Here is a 24,248-nt window from a genome sequence, read left to right as displayed (position 1 = left end):
GTAAGGTAGCCTATGTTTAATGACAGAGCCATGTGTGTCGTCAAATAAATTGATAAAAGAATAAACAGGAGCATTCAATTCTAAAAATGGGGTGTTTTTTTAAATCATTCTGGCTCAGTGGAACACTTTAGCCAAAGAGAGACATTATTCATATTAGTAACACCTGTGATCATTCATGTGACCACATAGGAAAATTAATTTAAAAATCAAGACTTAATGTTATTGTTATTTCATTTCAGTGAACACTTTCTAATTTCATCCGAGTTGTTGATTAATTATGCAGTATAATTCTTATGATTTATTACATAATGTATAACTGAATTCAACCTTAGAACCTCATCATTATATAAATAGTTGGCAGTAATGTGAAGTAGTTATAATCTTTAGTTGGTTGTATAAGTGGTATGGTCCTTAATGTTAAGTGGATAACAATTGTGTTCTTATCTTTACTTTAATCATGGAAGTTCATTCTTGACCTTGAAATGTGACTCAAAAAGAAAAAATGCAAGGTTTATGACCGGATCCGAGGTGAAAAAGGACTGTCAAATGCTGCTCAAAGCTCTGAAATTGTCAGAAAGTGATTGTAGAATTGAATGTGAGGTTGATTTAAGTTATTGTTTAAGTTGTGGACTAACAATATTGTTATCTGGGGCTGAACTGCACCAAAACAAGATGTCTCCTGAGATTTAAGAAATGTTGTGTTTTATGTAACCATCTCAAAAACTCAAAATATCTTAATTGATTGCTTAGTTTTGTCGAGAATAATGTTCTAAATGGTTAAAGAAAATTTGGTAAATCCTGTTAAATGGCTGATTTGAATAAAAAAAGAAATGTATCTCTTGAATATTTTTCATTGTTCAGTTTTTCTCTTGTATCCTAAGTAGGCTACTAAATGCTGTAAGCTTGAGAGAAACTGAACTTCCGCGGCATCTTGTTGCAACGTCCCTGTCCAAGGTCCTAAAATCTGCTTTCCCAAGCATGCGTCATGTGACTTCACCGAGCACTGCCTAGCTCAGCACCAAGCCTGCTGCTTTCTGGAGATTTCATGTGAGAAAAGGACGAACCCCGAACCCCTTTCCCTCTCATCTTGCGTTGTTTAGACTGTTTTTTTCGCCCCCCTCCTTTTCGTCTTTTTCTATCGGATAATGTGGACCTTTAAAGCCCTCGGAGTATGACAAAAGATTTTAGGATGCTGGACTTGTGCTGCTCGTTTCGTTCCTCTCTTTTTACTCAAATGCCAACACGGTGAATGCGTCGGACAGAGTGGACAAGCCTGCTACTGGTCCGCATTCAGAAAGTCAACATCTTGTCTTTCTTGATATTATTTTCCCCCTGCAGCGACTTCAGAAGGATGTAACGAGCGATCCACCTTGCGCAGCTGAAGTCTCCTCGTCAAAATGCAGAAGGGAATACGACTTAATGATGGTCATGTCACCTACCTGGGGCTTTTGGCGAAAAAGGATGGTACAAGACGAGGGTGCTTGAGCAAAAAGAGCTCAGACAACACGAAATGGCACGCGAAGTGGTTTGCTTTGTTACAGAATATGCTCTTTTATTTTGAGAACGAGTCCAGCTCGAGACCCTCGGGATTATACCTGTTGGAGGGATGCATATGCGACAGGGCGCCTTCACCGAAACCTTCACAGTCAGCTAAGGAGAGTTTGGAAAAGCAGGTATGGAGAGCGTGCGCACACACACACACAAACATGCACGCATACACAGACTCTCTCTTTCCCTCTCTCTCTCTCTCTTTCTCGCACTGGTTTATTGTTTTTCAGGCTTCGTGTTAAAATATTGACGAGGTGCAACACTGAGTGTAAAATGTGCTCCTGCGCCGCACACGCCTTTGAACTATTTTAGTCGCGAACAAAGCAGTTTTCTTTTCTTATGCGTATTTTCTTCTTCTATCCAATCGCATCATGACCTCAAATCCAGCGCAGCAGAATAGCACGAGGTTCCAGATTGCTGTATTGCACGTTATGTAATCCATGCATGGCATTAATGATGAGGTAACAATATTAACACCTAATTATATCCCAGCAGCCCTGGCACTGGGCTCTGCAGTGGTTTGCTCTAGGTTGCACCAAACCCGAGCCTGATCGCTTTTTTGTTTCTTTCCTTCTGTTATTATTGGTGGCATAGTTTTCAGTGGTGCAGAGAATGTAAAGGAATTTCTTCTTTTACCAGGGCCATTCATTTGCATCCTGGTCGGTCACATGTGTTGCTTTTGACTTTAAGTCATCATTTCTTTGACGGGTGGAGAGTGATATATCTAATGCTCCTTCCAATAAAACATGCAACAAAATAAATAAAAAAAAGTTGTTGCCTCAGGGTTTCCATCTTGTGGCCAAGTGATGAAATTACAGCTGAAGCAGAAGAAACAGCAGGGTGCCAGTGATAAGTCAGCTCTGATCTAGATGACCTGAAAAAATGAATCTGTCTTATACTGGAATTTTGCATTTGCGTATACATGGTAATTGTTTTACCCCTTCTTATAGGTGGTATACTTAATTAAGACTCAATCACACATAGTTGGTGTTTTGCAGATACATGTTGCAGGATACACTTAAATCATATCTGCAAATTAAGTATCCACTTGAACTTAAAATATCTCCTTTGAATGATTCTCAACTCAGCTAAAAATGAAAGTGGGGAACAGGAAGGTTGCCATGTCTGTTGACATTATTATTGTGAATTTAACAGTCGAGGAACATGCTTCACTGCCACTGGCGCTCCTCTCCTCTCTCCAGGCTCTGTGCCTGACTCTGTCGGCAGGGCTGCAGTCCAAAGTGAGTCCAGGCTCTTCCTGTGAACAGCTGCCTTTGTGCTGACGAAGCAGAATGCAACACACTGGCTAATGTTCTGCTCTCACAGTTGCTTTAAAGGCTCTGAAAAAAATCTCCCCGAAATCATTTTGATTCTTTCTATTTCTTTTTTGTCAGCAGTGTTGTTTCCTCCGCATTGTGCTGTATTAAATGTGAAAGCCTGATGGACTGAATTCATGACCAACTTGAGGGAAAATGCTTGATGCGCTTTGTTCTGAGAACCCTGTTAGCACAGAGCGAAAGCCCTGGGAGTTGCACGAATAATGAATGCCTAATGCGACTGATATGACGGGCTGCTGAAGAGTTACCTCTCATTGTAAACAAACCAACATCCTTAACAAGGACGAATAAGAGTAAGAAAACATCCCCTCTATCTCATATCCCCACCTGGATTTATGATTCTGTGCAAACGTTCTAGCAATCCACCATAATCCCTACATTATATTTATCCTCAAATGCAGTTACTGTGAAAATTATAATGCCTACGAGCCTGAGGTTTCTATGGCAACTCTTATTTGCATCCTAAAGAATGATGCAGTTGAGAGAGGCGGGGTAACAGAGAGGAGAGAAGTAGTGTGTCGCATCTCTCCTATTAATGCGAACGCTATCTGGGCTAAATTTGTTCCTTGCAGTACCTTGGAGGGGTCAGTGTCCATTTATAGAAAAACACCGCTCGCTCTCTCCGGGAAACAGCAGCTCTTTGACCAATAACATCGGAAGCTCTAGGAGCAATAGATGGTTGATTTGGTACAAATTGTACACTAAATCTAAAGATCTGACAAAGATGTACCATTAATGGCTGATGTCCTGGTGGTGTTGATATGGAAAGGTTAATGTTCAAGCTCAAGCTTCTCATACAATTTGAAGTAGATGCAAGAGTAATGCAAACACTTAGTTCTGCAGGGAATATAATATTGCATAGATTATATTTTATGATTCAACAGTCCTTTTACAGTACTGCTGCAATAAAACTGAACTGTTTATCAGTTAGTAACAATTAAACAAGATGTAAGAATCGTACTTCTTATGTTTAATTAATTATTTACCCTCTCTCTCACGTTCACTGCAAAGCCAGACTGACAAGTGGGTGTTGCATAACAAGAGAAAATAGATTTAGGGGCAAAGGACACTCATGGATCCATATGATTTTATCAATGATTTATCAATCTCATATATCTCCTGTTAAGATCAATAATGATTTTAAAGGTGCATGACTCAGCCATAAACATGAAGCAGGAAGCAGACAGAGAGCTTAACATCGCCTCACACCAGACACTCAGCGCGCTCTTAGAGAGATCATGAGGGAAAACTACAACAACATGCATGCCTCTCTGCCAGGAATAGATTTTCTTTGACGGTAGGGTGAATACCTAATGAATGTGAAGATGGAGGAGCAGTCATCCATGAATAAGGATCAGTTGCAGGTTGATAGGCGCCTGTTGAACATCTGCAGGCCAAAGATTAGAGTCTGTTCTCCGTCAGCACGGCACAAAGAGTCCACAAAAAGATGACATTTCACTTCTGGGAGTTGTGCTATCGTTTTATCAAGGCTCACTTTCTGAGATCTTGGTTGCGTTTGAAAAGAAAATATACAGTATGCTTTATGTAGCCTAGATCTAATGCAAAATGCCTTATCATATCATATAAAACCTAGAAATGTTATATTTGAAATTCAAGGTAAATTGCTTTTATGCAATTGATGCATCAATCTTTCCTTACTATCAAAGAATAACTTTCCCTATTTTTAAGATAGTTTTAGTAGCAGTTTAGACACTTATTGTTGGTTTAAATCTATACTTGCCCCCTTTGCAAAAACAAAAAATCACATCACTTTAGATTTAAAGGCAATGTTTGTTTCTTTTTCAAATAGTAACTCCATTGTGTCATTTTACAGTGATAGCTCGAGTGTTGAATCTTAGAAAAAAAGAGCAATATTCTTCAAAATCAACAGTGATCACAAAAATAACCCTTAAATTAACCCTAAAAATGCTTTTTAGTATCAAAAGCAAAAGTATTCAGTATTTAGTAAGCTCCTTACATAAGAGGAAATTCCAAAATTATACAATTTGAAAACTGAAAATATTACCCTATCAATGACCCATGCTTAATTTCTGAAACTTAAGTAAATGTCCTAACTAAGAGAACCATTTAAAATGCTAATAATAAAAACAATAATAATACATTATTTTCAGTTGAGCTTCAGTTGCTAGGAAACAGGTATTGCACAGTTATGTAATTGGCCGTGGCTCAATCCTCCACGTCTTATGGCATTTCCTCCTGGGAACCAGAGACATCCCAGGAACTGAGCTGGGGGAGGCTTCCCTCAGCGAGAGCCATCAATTGCACTGGTGGGCGAGGAAGATGTGGCTTCCCCAGGCCCTGTGTGGTTTTAAATCACTCGCTTGATGTCGGCAGCAGCGAGGCAGTGGAACAAACACAAAGACAAAAGCGGTGGAGAAGCTTCAGTTAAGCCACTACATGTATATAATAGATTTATCTAGAAGCAATGCAATAATGAATGCTCCTTTCTGCGCAGGACATAACATGTCAGGTTAAGGATAGCCCTGTTGTTTTTATAACAGGTATTCCCCTCCCCCCCTTGTTTGTTTCAGTACTATTTCACTGTCAGCTTCACCCATGAAAACCAAAAGGCGCTCGAGTTACGCACAGAAGACGTAAAGGACTGCGATGAATGGGTGGCTGCGATATCACACGCCAGGTAAAGGCTCTCAACAGAGAAATGTGCAGACATGGCATGTAGAAGTTTAATTAGTCAGTAGCGAGTACTGTAAGTAATCCTGGACTGCTTCGTCTGTAGGGGATGTTGCTATGGTTTCATAAGTGGGGTTAAAATATGAGTAATGACAGAAAAATGCTTTGTTCACAAGAAAAACCTGATTGCTCTGATGTAAGATGAAACTACGTACACTGATGTGAAATGTATCACTTGTTACATTACAAAACTGTGTGTGTGTGTTCATGTGTTACAGTTACAGAAACTTGGCCAACGAGCATGAGACCCTCATGCAGAAGTATCTTCATCTGCTTCAGATTGTGGAGACGGAGAAAACAGTTGCTAAGCAACTTCGACAACAGATAGAAGATGGGGAAATAGAGATTGAAAGGCTTAAGTCAGAGGTAATACTCACTGTGATGCCTTTACGCGGAGGAATAGGGATGTAAACAAATACTAATTCATTAGTCGGTTTGAGCAGACACAGCTTACACATTTTGAAGTGGTATTCAATCCCCTTTCCCTCGCCAACTGACATTATTTTTTCCAAAACATAATGGCTCTTCTTCTCAGAGTTTTGCCTTGGTTAAATAAAAAAAATGTCTTGATACTATCAGCTTAATTCATCCTTAACAGTGATAAGATGCCTGCTGTCCATCCCGATGTCCATATATCTGTTTAGAAATCAAAGACAAAAGATGCTGGTAATAATTTTAGATCTTGGCTAATTATCTTACATCTTTGTTCATTATCTAGGTGATTGATGTCTGTCTAGTATGAAAAGGAATTGCTAGTCGACAAACCAGCATGATTTTCCTGATGTAGATGACTTTTCTCCATTCCTCACCATATTTATTGTGCAGTTCAGGAGGAAGCTTGACTGTTTCTTTACAGGTTTAAATGTTACCCATGATTTCATATTGAAGCCTAAATTGAAGTGAGGGATCGTCTCAAAAGTCCATGCTAATAGGCCTGGAAAGCCTTTTAGATTTTTGTCAGTAGCTTTCTAATGTTTTATTACTTTTATTATCTTGATAATGATAAGAAATCATTTGGCCCATCAACATGTATTTTCCCTTTTGTTAAACCTTCAGTGGCATTTCCAAAAGCCAGCTATTTTATTATTCAATGGGTAAAATAATATGTTATTTTGTATATTTAAATGTATACGTATGAGAAGTAAATAGTAGTTGGAACCAGTTTAACACTTGGGTATAGATGAAAAATAAACTATATTTGATAGCTAAACCGACACAGGTAGCTCTGCATTTATTTTAGCCTTCAGATGGCGGACATCTTACTATTGAAATATCCAAGATTTTGTCCTCTTTGACCAAACCATAATAATCAAGAATTGCAAGATTGTTGTTCCATAGACAAATGTGCGGCAGCCTCTCACGATATCAGTCAGACCTGCTGTAAATAGACTTCCTGAACTGGCACACTAACACTAAATTACCACTTCTTCCCGCAACGCACACTCATTCCTTTCTGAAATGTATCTGTGTCCCGTTCTCACTTCTCATCCTCAACAAATAACAGCTGAACCAGTGGGGAAATGATGGATTATGCTGATTATTGTTACGTTTCTCTCGTATGTGTATAAAGTAGTGTGAGAGGACAGAAATGGAAGCAGAGAGAAACGTGTTCAGGCCAACCACACTCCACTTTGCATCTCCTCTCAGAGACAATACCTCCAATAGTGCTGTATTCTTCAGATCAAATAGACATTTTACTTTAATGTGCAAATGTGATGCTTGAAATTAAATGATGTGCTGAATATGCATGAACACGGCTTTATATTGCATCTCTTCTATGAAATGCAATGACAATTAACTCTCTCACGTTCTGCAAAGTAAATGGAGACACTTAGCTTCAAACAGTTCAAGGTGGCTGTAGTCTGTCTATTTTTATTGCCAGCAGCCTGCTTACCTCTTGTCAACATGCAGGACAGTTTGGTACATATTGAATTTAAATTACCAATGTAATTAAATATTGATGCTGAGGTAGCAGCCAAGTGAACACAGCTAGTTTAGTCAGGCTAATGCCTCAGTGTTGACAGTGCTCACAGGTCCTGTCGTGTTGACTCCGTCACTTTGTTTACATGCCGCTACAGTAAGTGAGGAGAAGAAGAGCGTGAGTGGGAATGATTAGTCTTTCTGTTGATTACCAGATCTCTGGACATCTCAAGGACAACGAGAAGATCAACGCCAGCCCTGCAACAACCCCCACCGATGACGACTCAGAAATCAAGAAAATCAAAAAGGTACATCAGCATCCGGACAAAAACCACCAGATTCAGAGACAGTTTCATCCCACAGGCAATAAGACTGTTAAACACCTGAACTGTTGTAACAACATCCATAACATTCATCTGCTACTTAGTCATTATTTATCTATTTATCTAATATATCATTCCAATAGCTTGCATATAGACTCTTATTTCACTATTTCACTTTTTTTAAACTATTTTTCTTTTTGTATTTACTTTTTAATATTTACTTGCACTATATTTTTCAGTTTTTCTGTATTATTGTGTTGCACTGTTGGAGAAGCCTGTGACCTAAGATTTTCATCGACATAACTACTCTGTAGCTATGTTCGTATGACAAATAAAGAACCTTGAACCCTTGAACATGATTCAAACCCGTTGTTTTATTTTAAGAGCATCCTAAGATTTTGGGGGAATTAACCACTGCCTTTAAAATGTCAGGTCCAGAGCTTCCTGCGAGGCTGGATCTGCAGGAGGAAGTGGAAGACAATCATCCAAGATTACATCCGCTCACCACACGCAGAGAGCATGAGGAAGAGGAACCAGGTGGTGTTCAGCATGTTGGACTCAGAGGCCGAGTACGTCCAGCAGCTTCACATCCTGGTGAACAACTTCCTGAGGCCGCTCCGCATGGCCGCCAGCTCCAAGAAACCGCCCATCACCCATGATGATGTCAGCAGCATTTTCCTAAACAGGTCTGATCTTTTTGTCCTACAGAGCACTTCTGCCTTACACACAAAATCATGTTACAGGTATCCTGTGAGGTTTTTGGAGGTATTACAGGTTGATGCTTGCTTTGTTTATTTCTTGTGCACATATGCTATTCCACTGATTGCCAATTGGTGGCAGTAATTAAAAAACTCCAAGAAACGTAACATTAGACTGTACCAACAAACAGCATGAATAGTAGACTGCTAGCTGGCTAAATGGACTGATTGATATGGAAAATGTAAAGATTTTAATATAAATCCTTCAAATGTTTTATAAAGAAGGAAACACATTCAATACATAATGATTTCAAGTCTAAGTTTCTAAAGTCTACTTTATCAATAAGTATAGTAACATTTAAAGGTGACATTAAGACTAAATTATGCTTACTTTATTTCAACCTCACTACTATTACTATAAAGACATTTAATTTCTCACCATGTAAACTGAAATTACAAGATTTGTGTTCATGGCTCCAGATTGAGTTTTGTGTCCATTCAGATAAATCTTTCCAGGAACACAGATAATATAATAAAGACAGTAATCGGCACCCACCCTCATTGGCCTTTTCAAAATCCACACATACACTCATCCAGGCACGCTAATTCTCAAAACCTACACACTGCCTGGTGTCAGGATTTTTCTTTATCACTGGAAGATGGCAGAACTATGAACAAACAATCTGCATTTGTTTGAGAAAATGAATATCTGTTCTTTTTTTTTCAGTGAAACTATCATGTTTCTACATCAGATATTCTACCAGGGGCTAAAAGCCAGAATAGCGAGTTGGCCAACATTAGTGCTGGGTAAGAAAAGTTTCAAAAGTTTTCATTACTTTTTCTATAATGTGACCACTGTTCGATGTTGTAACAGTTTGTCGTTATTAATCTCTCTATAGCCGACCTGTTTGACATCCTGCTGCCCATGCTGAACATCTACCAGGAGTTTGTGAGGAACCACCAGTACAGCCTGCAGATCCTCGCTCACTGCAAGCAGAACAGAGACTTTGACAAGCTGCTGAAGCAGTACGAGGCCAAACCCGACTGTGAGGAGAGGACTCTGGAGACCTTCCTCACCTACCCCATGTTCCAGGTGAGCTAATTTGTCTCACTGATATACACAAGCAATAAAGGCAGACCCATTTGTTTGCTGCAGAGCTGCAGCCTGGAGCCAGGTTCTGTCATTAATACTAAGCTCTCGCAGCCATTCTGGGCCAAGTTCTTCCCTCCATATAGTGTTACCCCCATAATGTTACCTATGGGCCGTATAAATCACCAACTTAGTACTAGTTTGATATAGCTATGCCAATGAAACCCAGTTGTAGCTGTCGGTAAAGCAGTTGGCCTCTTTGTTTTTGGCCTATTCTAAGCTAGATGTATTTTTAAGACCCTGTCTGTGATCCAAATGTAAATGAAAGGGAAGCCCCTCGACCAACATACAAAACGTATAACTTGATTCTGCGATGACTCCCAAAATAGCACAGGTGTTCTCGTCTACAAGTTTCAATGTATATAGCCAATTTATCCTGCTCTCTTCTGAAGTATCTTTGACTCTTAATTTATTTTCGTTTATAAACTCACTTCTCATTCTCATTCAAAGCCTTCATGATATATTGTATATTCACTGATGACCTGCTGATTATCCTAAATTCAGACATTGAATTGCCCGCATCTCGACCTCTATTACATCGAGTTTAATGTACCTTATCATCCTTCATTTTCAGGTGTTATGTATTGCCTTAAAAGCATATCATTAAGTTATTTACCTAATTGCAATTAACTTGAGGTGCCCAACTGTAAAAAGCACAGTTAAAGCCGGTTTATTTTCTAAGGCTCAAGAAAAAAGACTCAAAGATACATCTGTAGTCCCACAGTAGATGTCATTTGCAATGTGGTTGATGAATGGTAGTGTGTTGTTTTGTACTACCCACATAGGATTAAATAATAATTGTAATCAATTTGACTAGTTTCCACTTCAAACAAAGGAATATTTTCCGTCATGTGTGCCGGCTTCTGTTTGGCAACTATGGCACAGTCGGCACTTGGCTTCAAAGACCCGCCTCCTTGTTGAGCCCTCATTGGCTCCCTGAGCGATGTCCCATATTGTAGCATCACTGATCAAGAAGAGAGACAGCAGGCATTTGTCTGCTTTAGCTCTGAATATCCCTGTAATGTTTTTCATGTCTATAAAAAGCGGTTGTTTTTTGGAGCTCAGGCTTTAATAATGGCTCCTTTCTGGCAAGGCACGCAGTTTCCCGACAGTCCACTCAGCTGGGGCCTACTGCAGGCTGTGCTGTGTTGATATTACATTTAGCTGATGAGTGTAGATTGTGCTCTCCACTGATCTACTTCTCATTAGTGTACGTGCACATTGGCCCGTGTTTATTCCTGTGTGGGTATCTTTGTGTTGTTCTTACATCTATGTATGAAAGTGAGCTCTTATTTTTGAGTGTGACTCCCATGTTATCTGTCTCTGTAGATTCCTCGCTACATTCTTACACTCCACGAACTCCTGGCCCACACACCCCATGAACATGTAGAAAGAACCAGTCTGGACTACGCCAAATCCAAGCTGGAGGAGCTTTCCAGGTACTTTTGTATAAAGACATTTAAATCAAGACTTCAACTGAGCGACACCTCTTTTCACAGCATACTGGTCAAATGTCAGGTTTTTTAACCAATAAGAGTGCATTTTATGTTATGCCCCACAATGGTAGATAGATACATTTACATCTAGCAAATAGTCACACAAACGTTAGTATAACCAAAATAAATATGAACTGTATAATGTAAAATTGAGTACATACAACTTGCATTACTGAAGGAAACTCTGATTACTTTATTAACTTTCTTACATATCATTTATCTTGTTCAAATATTAGCAAATACTGTAAATGCAAATCATGCTAAAGTCATAAGATTAACAGCAAGAATTCCTGTGGTTATTCTCATTTGTGTGTCTCATTTTATACTGGATTTAATACAGATTTAATGAGATTGATTCAATGTTTATTTTCCCCAGAATCATGCACGATGAAGTGAGCGAGACCGAGAACATCAGGAAGAACCTGGCAATAGAGCGCATGATCGTAGAGGGCTGTGAGATTCTTCTTGACACCAGCCAGACGTTTGTAAGACAAGGTAACTCCTGCCTTCAAGTACTGTACTTCAGATCCCAGTGAGGAAAAGCAGGATCTCAGCAGAGGGGATTTCCTGTCCCTCCTTACCTGTCTGACAGCCTGATCTCACACCTCAGCCCTGTATTGAGGGGGAAATTCTCATTCTTAGAAAAAAAAAAGGCCCATCCCTCTCTCTCTGGGGAAAAATGTACTCCTCATGAGTCTTTCATTTCCAAGTGTAATTAGACTGTTCAGAGGCAAACTGATGATGAAACTGGGACTGTAAATGTCAAACGTACCCAACAGGCCTCGACGGGTGAGCAGAGGGAAAACAGAAATTACATTATTTAATCCTTAGTGTCTCATGTGACTCTGCATGTATTCAAATGTAAAGGAAGCAAGACAACCAGTTTTTTAAAAACCATTTTCTTCCATTTCTTGTCATTGCCTCTTTTCCACTAGCATATGTGTCTTTCTCCCTCTCTCTTCCTCCTGCCTCCTTCTATTTACACACACTCTTTTTTTCCCACATACAGGGTCTCTCATCCAGGTGCCGATGAGCGAGAAGGTCAAGATCACCCGTGGGCGACTGGGCTCTCTGTCTCTGAAGAAGGAGGGGGAGAGGCAGTGCTTTCTCTTCTCCAAGCATGTAATCATCTGCACCAGAGGATCTGGGGGAAAGCTTCATCTCACCAAGGTGGGCCTGCGCTGCTGAGCTAGCAGTGGAGTTGCTCCTTATTTCAAACATCACAACCTTAAGGCACCGCAAAAAAAATGAATCTCTGAGTTAAATTGAACGGATTAACTGACAGGAGATGAAAGCTCAAGGGTTAGTGATGTCGTGGCTTTTATCAGTGGCGATGACCGCTGACGCACTCATGAGCACACACACACACACACACACACACACACACACACACACACACACACACACACACACACACACACACATCGTATACACGTATGAAAGCAGCTGCTTGATGTCACTTTGATGTGTGTTATGGAGCGGTGGCGTATGATTACTCCACATTATTCAACATTACAAAGGGCGATTGATGTTTGTGGTTCAACATGAGAACAAATAAAAACACCTCTTCTAAAGTCTGAACAAGAACATTCTTCTTCTGAGATGTTTTAGAAATGAAATGCAATGTCTGATTTCTCATAGACACTTGGTGGTAGTGGAATCAAGTTGTGCACAGACATTTACATAATTGATTATTGTTTTGCGAAGAATTTTATATAACATGGTTAACTTTGAATGTAAAATGCTGTTTTCACCATCACATCTGTACTTTTAATTTGAAGGACTTGGATTTATAAATCTAATTTTGACAGAAAAGCAGTGTAAAATGTTTGGTATCTTCAATGTTAAAGCATGTTCAGTTGTTGGAGTCATGAAACTAAGTATATTTTGTATGTTGTATCCAGAATGGAGTAGTCTCGCTTATAGACTGCACTCTTTTGGAGGACCCTGAGGGGACAGATGATGAGGGTGAGTGTTTTATTCATACAGCAGTTTACAGAGATACGCATCATATGTACTATGTGTGCTAATGTATATCATGTATGATTACTAGTGTACCAATATGTATTAATATTTCATAATAACTATTTAAAAAAGAAGCTCCTGCACAAAATGTAAAATTGACCATTACTTACTGTAGGTATTAGTTTATGTAGATACAATTGAAAAACACTGAAACTGTATGCTTTAAAAAAAATCTTTATTATACTATTCATGAGTATGTATTTATAGAGAAATGACTTCTAGTTATGTCTTTGTATTTGTTCAAAGCCAAATCAGACAAGAGCGGCCAGGACATGGAGCACCTGGACTTCAAGATTGTGGTGGAGCCAAAGGACAGCCAGTCATTCACAGTCATCCTGGTGGCCTCCTCCAGGCAGGAGAAGTCTGCATGGACCAGTGACATCAGCCAGGCACGTCAACATGCATCAGAGTATCTAGCATTCATACGAGAGGCCGAGCATGTTGGCAGAAAGGCTGCACATTGCAGAACTCACTAACATTTCCTCTGTCCTCTCTGTTTGCTTCTATTGCATCTGTCCCACAGTGCATAGACAACATCCGCTGCAATGGGCTGATGATGAACGCCTTCGAAGACAACTCCAAAGTCACAGTGCCACAGATGATCAAGTAACCCGACATTTTTTATATGCAACTCTTTGCAGCTTCTACTTTTCTCAGTATTCACTTCTAATTTTCTTGTTTTTCTGAGCAGGTCAGATTCAAGTCTGTACTGCGATGATGTAGACATTCGCTTCAGCAAGATGATGAACTCCTGCAAGGTGCTACAGATCCGCTACGCCAGCGTCGAGCGCCTGCTGGAGAGACTGACTGACCTCCGTTTCCTCTCCATCGACTTCCTCAACACCTTCCTGCACTCCTATCGCGTGTTTACCACCGCTGATGTGGTGCTAGACAAGCTTATCACCATCTACAAGAAGCCCATCAGTGCCATCCCTGCGAGGTGAGTCATGTGACATGTGGACAGATTTGAATGTTGCAAGCTTGTTGACTGCATTAACGAAAAAATAACATCTTATTTGATATGTTTGGCATGCTTTACACTTTACAATTCTGCATTAAGATAAGATTGTCATGTCATCAATGAGAGGAAGTGCAGTAGCCAAGGAGCATGAAGGTTTAACTGCAGCTACAGAACTAGTTTCCTCCGTTTATAGCAATAAGGCTGATATCTTTATTCATGTATTCCTGTTTTACATATAATAAGGTACATTTTCACAAAGCTTTGCATGTTCAACTGTTGAGTTTTGTTGGTAAATGGAAGCACAGAGATTGAGTAGTAGAGGAAGGCAGGCTTTAGGATGCTCCACTATCACGGTGTGTGCGTGTTTGTGTGTGTATTTATGTGCTCGGTGGTCGAACGCAGTAATTGGGTCCAGTCTTTTACTGCCTGTCTGGGAGTGTCTCAACCGGGCTCTGTCGCTCTATGGCAACCAACCTCGGTGCTGCAGGACCCCACCCTCCCCTCCCTCCCTCTCTCCCTCCCTCTCTCCTTGTCTGCAAAAGATCCATAGTGTGAAATATTGACGGAGTGTTCGATGGGGCCAATCTCGCCACTCCGCAGGCCTACAGCGAGGGCCCCACTGTGGGGTTCAGATCACGGGGAGCCCCCCATGCCCACGCCCTGCAGCATGCTCTCCATGGCGCTTGTCATGTCACTGTGAGACACCTACACTTGGCTGCCTGTGTCAGCAGTGGCCATGCGCACTATCACTCGCTGTGCTATTTATGGGAACCCGTGAGGTCGCCAGGAGGGTGGCAGGGAGTGGGAGAGGTTTTCTGCAACACTGCAGCTTGTATTCTGCTCTAAACCGACGAGACGCGGCTGCAAAGAGACTTCTTGCTGCTGTGCTGACTTGGTTGGCATAAATGAGTAAAGAGGTGTTGTGTATTTAGCTAAGCTCTTAAAACAGAGAATGGTTACCAACTATCAAAGAAACATATTCCTGTGTTACTAAATTCAAATGCATATATCCTCCCTTAATGCAGGTCCCTGGAGTTATTCTTTGCCAGCAGTCAGAACAGTAAACTCCTGTATGGAGAGTCTCCCAGCTCCCCCAGGGCAAGCAGGAAGTTCTCCTCCCCTCCTCCTCTCGCTATGACAAAGAATTCATCACCAAATCGCCGGCGTAAGCTGTCCCTCAACATCCCCATCATTACTGGGGGCAAAGCTCTTGACCTGGCTGCCCTCAGCTGCTCCTCAAATGGCTATGCAAGCATGTACTCAACCATGTCACCATTCAGCAAGACCACCTTAGACATCAACAAACTGTACGTGTCCAGCCCTGTCTCGAGCAAAATCCCTGATGAGGGGGAGGACAAGAAGGACAAGGTGGAGGACACCACAGTGAGCAAACAAGGTAAGTCAGGAGGAGGAGCATCAGCACATAATCCCAATTTTGACTTGCAGGAATCATGTTTTCATTGATCTGTGAAATTGTGTTATGATACAGATCTCTCTGTTCGAGAAGAAGGTGACAACGATCCGAGCCAGAGTGATGACGGGGACGCAGAAGCCTCTCCCACCAAGTCACCTACCACCCCGAAAAACATCAAAGGCAAAAACTCAGGTACATTGTGTCCTAAACATGTGTGGTAACGTCATTTCCCACTCTTTACATGCAACCAATCCAATTCACCAGCCAATTGCACTCTTCTTAGAGCCATCTTCACTGTTTTGTTTGACCACAGCAACAGGCTACATTGTATGAACAAAGCTTGTATCTGAAATAGTCTTTGGTTTGTCAAAAGGCCACAAAGGATGAATATTGGAATACAAAGGTTTAGATCTCTTTTTATGGTAAAGTTCTTACAATTTCTGGTGCAAAAAAAAAAAAAAAAAAAAAACAATCTTCCAGTGTAAAGCGTTATTCATATCAGATATAAATTGGTCGATGGTAATGATCATGTGAGGAAATCCAACGCTTGGCTTCCGTAGGTGTAAGGGAAACTTGTGTCATAGCAACTACATCAGGAGCGTGTTTTCCTGCCGCCCCCCAGTAATGAGGCAGTTTCACTGTAGCCAAGATTATCTGTGCCTTCTAAACCTTCTGACTAAATCCCACAATAGATTTTAAATGAATCTATTGAGTGAATTAAAGCATTATCTGAAAGTGTGAAGCAGTGAATGTCTCACATGGTGCAGGGTTCTTAGCTGCTTCTGATCCGTCTATGTTCCCAGGATTTAAACATAGCAGACTGCAGAGAATCTGTTGATTCCTCTGTTATGCTGATATTTGGTGGCTATATTTAGCTGCAACCATCTTGAATATCAAAGCCTCTTGTAAAGGAAAGTCTGGAGGGGAACTGGTGTGTGGGCCTGTAGTGCCCCCTAGTGGAAGATTTGAAACAAGAAACAGGTCATACTGCAGTAAACAGTCAGTTATATAGTCAGTGACATAAATAATAGTTCACCAACAGCTCTCTGTTCATTTGAGTAGATGATCATCTTTTACAACTCTCCCCAAACTGACCACCAATTTCATTTGCTTATCACCTAAATCTATATCTAGCAAGTTTTCACATGGTTATTTTCTCCTTCATCTGTTCTTCCCTGTAGAGTTCTCTCTGTTTTCATACAACAATGGCATGGTGATGTCCTCATGTCGAGAGATGGATAACAACCGCAGTGCCCTGTCTGCCGCCTCCGCCTTCGCTATTGCTACAGCTGGAGCCAATGAGGGCACACCTACCAAGGAAAAATATCGACGGATGTCCCTCGCCAGTACTGGTAAACACAACTATTTACTTTACCATTAGCTCCAGTTTAGTTGCAGGTTAACATAACCAGGCTCATATCAGATTAATGGATCCATATTTTGTTGCCAAATGTGCATGTATTATATTTCATAGTGATGAGAGCTTCATGTAAAATCTCACTTTATTTGTTGTATGCAGGTTTCCCAACAGATCAGAGAAATGGAGACAAAGAGTTTGTGATCAGACGAGCAGCGACCAACAGAGTCCTGAATGTCCTGAGGCACTGGGTGTCCAAACACTCTCCGGTAAAACTCCCAATCACATGAACAGCTGCTTAAAGGTGGGGTAGGTAATTTTGGAGAAACCAGCTCGAGTTCGCTAGAATTTGAAAATACACAGCCGGAACAAATCTGCCACTTCCTTACAGAGCCCCTCCTCCAACACACAAGAACGTGCACATGACCAATGAGGGCACGAGATAAGTTTGTGCACAGATGGAAGGCTGACAGGCAGGTAGGCCATCCAGTCATTTTAGCCGGGCCGGCTAAAATGATTGGTCGTGTTTTTTACAGTATTACGGCTTCCACAGATGACATTTTTGTATGGATTTTTTGTCAAAGCACTTAAGATATTCATTGCTATCGGGATGTTAAGAGCATTCCATGGAATATAACAAAAAGTGTATCTCGAGCCGGTTTCTCAAACTTACCTAACCCACCTTTAATAGTGAAGTATTACATAATTGTAAATACATCTCATAATTTTTTTTTAGTAACTTCATTTGCAAAACTAATTTGAATTGCATACAACATTGCATTACTGCCAGTTAGATAAAATAGTACATAATATATATTGCAAACAGAGCTCCTTCTTTGAGGAATGCTGAAATGTACTTATGTTGTCAATATCCGGTAAAGAAGTAGTTAGAAAACTGAAAAAAGGATCTGAGAAAAATAATAATTGTCTCACTAAAGAGTAGAATTATTTTTAAATAACCTCTTATAAGCAAAACATGTCACAACTTGATGATTTATGACAAATATACCGTTTTTAAGTTTACAAATGTGCTGTCTGTGCCCTCCAGGATTTTGATAATAACAATGAGCTGAAGACTAAAGCTATTGTGTTCCTGGAGGAAGTGATGCATGACCCTGAGCTGTTGACCCAGGAGAGGAAAGCAGCAGCCAACATCATCAGGTACTGTTTTGTGACTACAATTCATTATGTAATCCCTTCATTGTACTGTTCATACTTCAGAGTTTGACCTTCACTTTTATCGTCTGACAGGACTCTAACTCAGGAAGATCACGGTGACAATCAGATCACCCTTAAAGACGTAACACAACTGGTGAGTGAAGTCAGTAGCTGCTGTTGATAAATGTGGAGCAGTTTTGAGCTGCACGAGGCAAGATATGTAGTAGCACAATGTGGGGTTATGATGGAGTAGAGCACTTTCATGTTAGAGCTGCTTATTTTCATTATTGATTAACCAGATATTATTTCCTCAATAAAAAGTTAGATCTTAAAGTCCCATTTGTTTTTCTAAAAGAAAAAACTGAAAACATTCCCAGTTGAGAATAAGGAAGCAGAACATCGAAGGGATTTTTTTCTTGCAAAGTTAATTCATCAACTATTTGCTGTTGCTTGGATTAAGCTCTCATCAACATTAACTAAAAGGTTGAATTGTGCAAATAAAGTAAAATGTTATGGTTTTCTATGTCTAATTCTGTACTAGGAAAAGTGAAAAATCCAACTTTTGTGAACCGTTGCAAAGTACAAAGAATATTTAAGATACAGGCCATTAGATACGTTTGCTTCTCATTATTCTTGTCGTGCATTTAGGGAAAAAGCATCCCGCATTGTTATTTACCAACATCAAATTCATTTTTGAGCATTGTCTGTGATTTACTTGCCTGCCACTTGTGATAAATTGCTCAGTACATTTATAGTTATTTTTGGGCTGTTTTGTTTCCTCCCAGATTGGAGAAGGGAAGGTGGAGGCCTTTGAGAGTCACTCTGCGTTGGAGATCGCTGAACAGCTCACTCTGCTGGACCACCTGGTGTTTAAGGTCATCCCATATGAGTGAGTGTCATCACATCTCAGTCGCACGTGTCTGTGGCCAAGAAAAACACACGGACCAATTCAGTGTTTTCCTTTTTGTTCATCTGTCAACAGAGAGTTCTTTGGACAATGCTGGATGAAGAATGACAAAAATGAGAAGACGCCGTACATCATGAGAACAACAAAGCACTTCAATGATGTATGTTACAATCAATAAGATAAGATAGATAAGATAGAGCTTTATTGTCTCCCTTAGGAGAAATGTGTCTTGGGCATCGAGATAATAAACATAAAACATTCAGGTCAATCAGTCATAGATACAGAACAGAGATCACATATCACATGGCAAAGAAACAAACAAGAAGCATACAGGTACAGCACTTTCCCTATTGCACATATCCCTATTGCATTCATACATAAATCAAATATTGCACTTTTCTCTATTGTATTTATACATAAATCAAATATTGCACCTTCCCTACTGCATTCATACACAAATCAATATTGCACTTTCCCTATTGCACCTATGCATAGTGTCCGTCAAATTGCACATATCCCTATTGTGTCCATACCTATTTACACATAATGCACTTTCCCTATTTAACCTTCTCGATTGCACATACTACACTGTAAACATTTCGCCTCCCAACAACTCCTAACACAGCATAATCACAATTGTTTCTGACTGTTCAGCAGCTTGATTGACAGTGGAACAAAGGAAAACTTATACCTGTTCAATTTACAGTTTGGTAATCTATACCTTCTGCAGCAACTCAAACTCTCTATACAGGATGTGTTTGGGGTCGCATGTAATTTTACGGCCTTGCTTTCTCACCATCTCCTCAAATATCTCCTGAAGAGAGGATGGTGGAAGCATGCCAATTATTATAAGCCCCTGATACAAATCATTTTCTGTAACGTTTAGTGATTGTAAACCATTTGTTTCTCTCTTTGCCCTGCAAGATAAGCAACCTAATTGCCACAGAGATCCTGCGCTGTGACGACGTGGTCACTCGGGTGGTGGTCTTAGAGAAATGGGTGGCTGTGGCGGACATCTGTCGCTGCCTCCACAACTACAACGCCGTGCTGGAGATCACCTCGTCCCTCAACCGCAGCTCTGTCTTCCGCCTCAAGAAGACCTGGCTCAAGGTTTCCAAGCAGGTGTGTATCTTCCTATGTAATGTGCCTTGTGATTTTTCCTTATAATGTGCCTAATGTTATCATTAATTGTGTTCTTGACAACCTTTTCTTCCAGACAAAAGCATTGATTGACAAGCTGCAGAAGCTGGTCTCATCAGAGGGGCGGTTCAAAAACCTGAGAGAGGCTTTAAAGAAGTGAGTGAGACACAGTGTTGTTCTGGATCAACAAAGCAAGCGTGCAGTATAAGTGTACAGTGTTTTTTTTTCTCACCAGTTGTGATCCTCCCTGTGTGCCATATCTGGGGATGTACCTTACCGACCTGGCTTTCATTGAGGAGGGAACGCCGAACTACACCGAAGACAACTTGGTCAACTTCTCAAAGATGAGAATGGTGAGATGTCTAATCACATTAGAGACTTGGCGCGAGGGTGTGTTTTACGGTCAGAATTTCACATCCTTATTCTTGTGTTTTTTCAGATTTCTCACATCATCAGAGAAATCAGGCAGTTTCAGCAAACAGCATACAAGATTGACCTGCAACCAAAGGTAAGTCAATCCTGTTTACATGCAAGCCTTATACACAGTTCGTAAAGACTATTGTGGCCAGTTCAACTCAAAAGAGATTTATCGTACTTAGTTTGTTTTATTTAAATACTTTTCAGAGGCCTGAAGGAATAACTCATCCCATAATTACCAAGAAAAAGGCAAACAAATGAACAGAATATGAAATCAGGAACAAATATTATAGCACACAAAATTACATTCATGTGTTCTTACTGAACCATTATTTTCTTTTCTTTAAAAAGCTGGGTAGTTTTCTTCCGCACTATACAAATTATTTTAAAAAGGGGGGTACAATGACTTATTAGTCAACCTGGTCTTTACCTTTAGACATGTGCTACTAGTGATGATATGTCATGTGTAGTCATGTTTTTTCTATTAAAGAGGTCACAAACCAACAAAAATTATAAAACCGATTGGAAAATGAACAATATTGGCTTCCTTATCTATTTTGTGATGTTTGAAAATTGTAAAGCTAGACTTCAATACAAGAATATTTCTTAAACACTTTTTTTTTTCTGTTGCAGGTAGCCCAGTATCTACTGGATAATAGTTTTGTTCTGGATGAAGAGAGCATGTACGAAGCCTCACTCAGAATTGAGCCCAAAGTGCTGAACTGAAGGGGAAGTTGGTCGTCCACATTATTTTCTCTGTTAATATTACACATCAGTAAACATACACATTACCTTTTGTATAGTTGTACATGTTTAAGATATTTGCTCTTCTGTACAGTAGATGTTTAAGGTTGTTTGACAACACAAAACCTTTCAGTCTATATTTTTTGTTTGTTACAGTTGCCACCTGCTTTTCATTTTATTTTAGGGTATTTTAAGCATAATAACAGAGGTCCCTTTGGTTGCGCACAACTGTGTCTTCTTAGTGACCAATGACATTATTTTGCATCATCTCGTAATGTGTTGACTTTGCACTTTCTGAGCACTCCTGCTGCCAGCTGTTGTTCTCTTTGCTTGAGTTGTATCTATGACTGAGTTTCTCTGCAACCAATGTAGCATTGTAAAAATGTAAGTGCATCAAATCAGGTAAAAGAGCACAGAGAATACAACTGTATTTAAAGATAAGGCACAATGATCAGTGGAGATGACAGCAAGGTACCTGAAGCATTAATGTCTCTGTGCTTCCCAAACCAAAATAACAGGGATTTGTTTTCTTCATTTCTGCTCAGTACTCTAGAGTCCGAGGTTCCCAACCAATCTGTGGCACTGCGGACTGTTTTCATACTGACAGTGTCGTTGTAGACCAGTGGTTAAACCTAGATACTTATAAAAGTGAGGCTGGTAGGGATGTTTTTTTGTTTTTCATCATAACATAATGGACCAACTTATTGTTTAACTTGAGGATAGCGCTAGATGAAAAGTCAGTGCACCACAAAAGTTATTTTTAATTCATCCTAAGTAGTACATAAATACAATGTTTCTTGGCAATCCAACCAACAGTAATTGAGACTTTTCACTAGAAAACAAAAATATGTGCATTTCATGGTGGCACCAGAAAAAAGGTCTAGTGATCACAAAAGACAGGAGCCAATAGTTAGTAAAATATCAATCAAAATGAAGTTGAAAGATATCTAAAGCCATGCTACTAGCACGTCTAAAAATCCATATAACGGTGGTGAGTCCATGTTGGGGAAGAAAAATGCAAAACGGATCATTTATTGTTTTTTGCAGCATCAGAACGCTTATTTGTTCCCCAGGGAAGGAATTGGGAACCTCTGCTTTAAGATACATGTCTTCACTAACCTAAAATTAACACGTTTGTAAGTGTTTTTTTTATTTGTTGTAAAGTGACACACTCTCCATCTAAGCCTTTTGTCACACAAGATGCCCAAACTCACCTCAATTTACTTATAATCTGTGTGACAACACACAGTGATAAGGAAAAGTTACATTTCTTTTGATAGCTGTGATTAAAGGTGAAGCATTCATCATCAGAATTTAGCTTTACACTTAAAATAAACATACATAAAGTATACAGTACAGTGAGTTCTACCTATGCTCAAATAATTCATGTTTCTTGGTATTTAGTTTAACTCATAAAAAAAGATCACATGCGGTGGAAAGTGTTGTACCTTCAGGTTTGGCGATACTTGTGTAGAGTAAAGGTTGTTGCTCTTCTGTAATTAAAAGACAATCTGTCCTTTTTGCTGTTCCAGTGATTGTGGGACGTGACTGTATATCACTCTGTTATATGCATTGCTGTTTAAAACTTATGATAAAAACGTATGTGAATGACCTCTGCCTGCAGCATTCAAACACTATTTTTGTAGTAGTATAAGAGAGAGTTACCTGCTCTTTATATGAACATGGGAAAGTATTTTGTACTTTGTTGTTCACCTCACTGAGATGTGATGTATATTTTGTACATGCAACCCTGCATATTTCTCAATGTGGAACCGTGTAATCCTTTCAAAAAAAGAAAGTTGTATCTCAAGCTTAAACATGATACGCTAAAACAGTGTGGTTTTGAAACCATGACTTAGAGGTAGGAGATAACTTCAAAGTGTTTTGCATTGATACTGTAATCCTGTCTATAACCATTTCTGTTAGCAGGAATATAGTAACGTAGTGCTTATTCTGTGAATATTTGTATGTATTTTTACTATGTATGTACAGTACACTTTTGAAGCTCATGTGGCAGGCATGCAACACCTTCACAGACAGAATAATACTATATACTTATACTGTATACACTTATACATGCACATACTCTTATAAGGTATATAAACAAATAAACATTTTGCTGTTAGCAATACCCAGTGGTATGAAAATTATCTTTCAACCCTCATGTTTCCACACCTTAAAAATATTCTGTTTTGTAAGAAAAAAAATGAAAAGACAACAAGAAAATATACATTATGATGATGATAATAACGACAAATATACACAAATATGTTTCCCAGTTACCTCTTGCTAATAAATCCATTTTATATCAGGGGCATTTTGTCTCAAGTGTTTTTGTAGATCATCTATCAGTGGACATCATGCTTGCTCAGAATGAAATAAAATATAATCTGAAAGTATTTATCATCACCTGCATCTCTCTGTCCAAGCCATGCTGTAGCCCACAGTGGAGGAAAGTGTGACATCTCAGCTTTATCTAATCTATTTTTTATGTATGTATTGCAGGTACAAATTTCACATCTTAAAAAAAAAAAAAGCAATGGTTGACTTCTGATGGAATTTATTTGATACAAAGAGGGATTCATCTGTAGACTTGATTGATCTGTGCTCTGTTAGTGTAATCAACCATTATGATGATTAGATGTGAAAGTAGGATATTTTGGTGGTGCAGGATATATGGTCACGGCTAAAACAACTAAGCTGTTTTAAATACAATAGTTACCAAATTCACTAAGCACATCAATGGTCTACTGCTGGTCAGAAGTGATCTTTGTAGCACAACACTGTACATTACTGTATAACACGGAAGATTAATTGTGTTCCCCTAGCTGTCGTTTCAGCGTTGCACTTTGCAGAAGGTCCCTGAGCACTCGCCCCCCCTCCCTCAGGTTGAGACCTTTATACAGTCTATGGTTGAGACCTTAATAGTCAGACCTCTCAA

The 24,248-nt window shown here is 39.7% G+C and overlaps 1 protein-coding gene across 1 annotated transcript; it reads left to right on the top strand.

Moving 5' to 3' along the window:
- The first annotated feature begins 1,019 nt into the window (after positions 1 to 1,019).
- rasgrf1 (Ras protein specific guanine nucleotide releasing factor 1) lies at positions 1,020 to 23,621 on the top strand. The gene is made up of 27 exons (XM_034141294.1): positions 1,020 to 1,673; positions 5,438 to 5,544; positions 5,816 to 5,963; positions 7,733 to 7,825; positions 8,273 to 8,526; positions 9,266 to 9,345; positions 9,438 to 9,631; positions 11,018 to 11,127; positions 11,561 to 11,679; positions 12,194 to 12,354; positions 13,089 to 13,152; positions 13,456 to 13,598; positions 13,733 to 13,815; positions 13,901 to 14,149; positions 15,196 to 15,566; positions 15,660 to 15,776; positions 16,766 to 16,936; positions 17,104 to 17,210; positions 17,990 to 18,102; positions 18,193 to 18,253; positions 18,885 to 18,988; positions 19,082 to 19,166; positions 19,931 to 20,128; positions 20,223 to 20,302; positions 20,382 to 20,499; positions 20,586 to 20,654; positions 21,197 to 23,621. The coding sequence occupies exons 1-27, from the start codon at positions 1,398 to 1,400 to the stop codon at positions 21,287 to 21,289; spliced, it is 3,768 nt and encodes a 1,255-aa protein (XP_033997185.1). The 5' UTR covers positions 1,020 to 1,397; the 3' UTR covers positions 21,290 to 23,621.
- Positions 23,622 to 24,248: the final 627 nt, after the last annotated feature.

The sequence above is a fragment of the Trematomus bernacchii genome, unplaced genomic scaffold (assembly GCF_902827165.1).
Source record: "Trematomus bernacchii unplaced genomic scaffold, fTreBer1.1, whole genome shotgun sequence".
NCBI lineage: Eukaryota > Metazoa > Chordata > Actinopteri > Perciformes > Nototheniidae > Trematomus > Trematomus bernacchii.
Note: the sequence above shows the minus strand (reverse complement) of the source record. Positions and strands in the feature narration are given on the sequence as shown.

Coding starts and splice junctions, on each gene's coding strand:
- rasgrf1 (XM_034141294.1), top strand. CDS start 1,398: ATGCAGAAGGGAATACGACTTAATGATGGTCATGTCACCTACCTGGGG. Junction 1,674..5,437: donor AGGAGAGTTTGGAAAAGCAG/GTATGGAGAGCG, acceptor TGTTTGTTTCAG/TACTATTTCACTGTCAGCTT. Junction 17,211..17,989: donor GGGTGTCCAAACACTCTCCG/GTAAAACTCCCA, acceptor TGTGCCCTCCAG/GATTTTGATAATAACAATGA.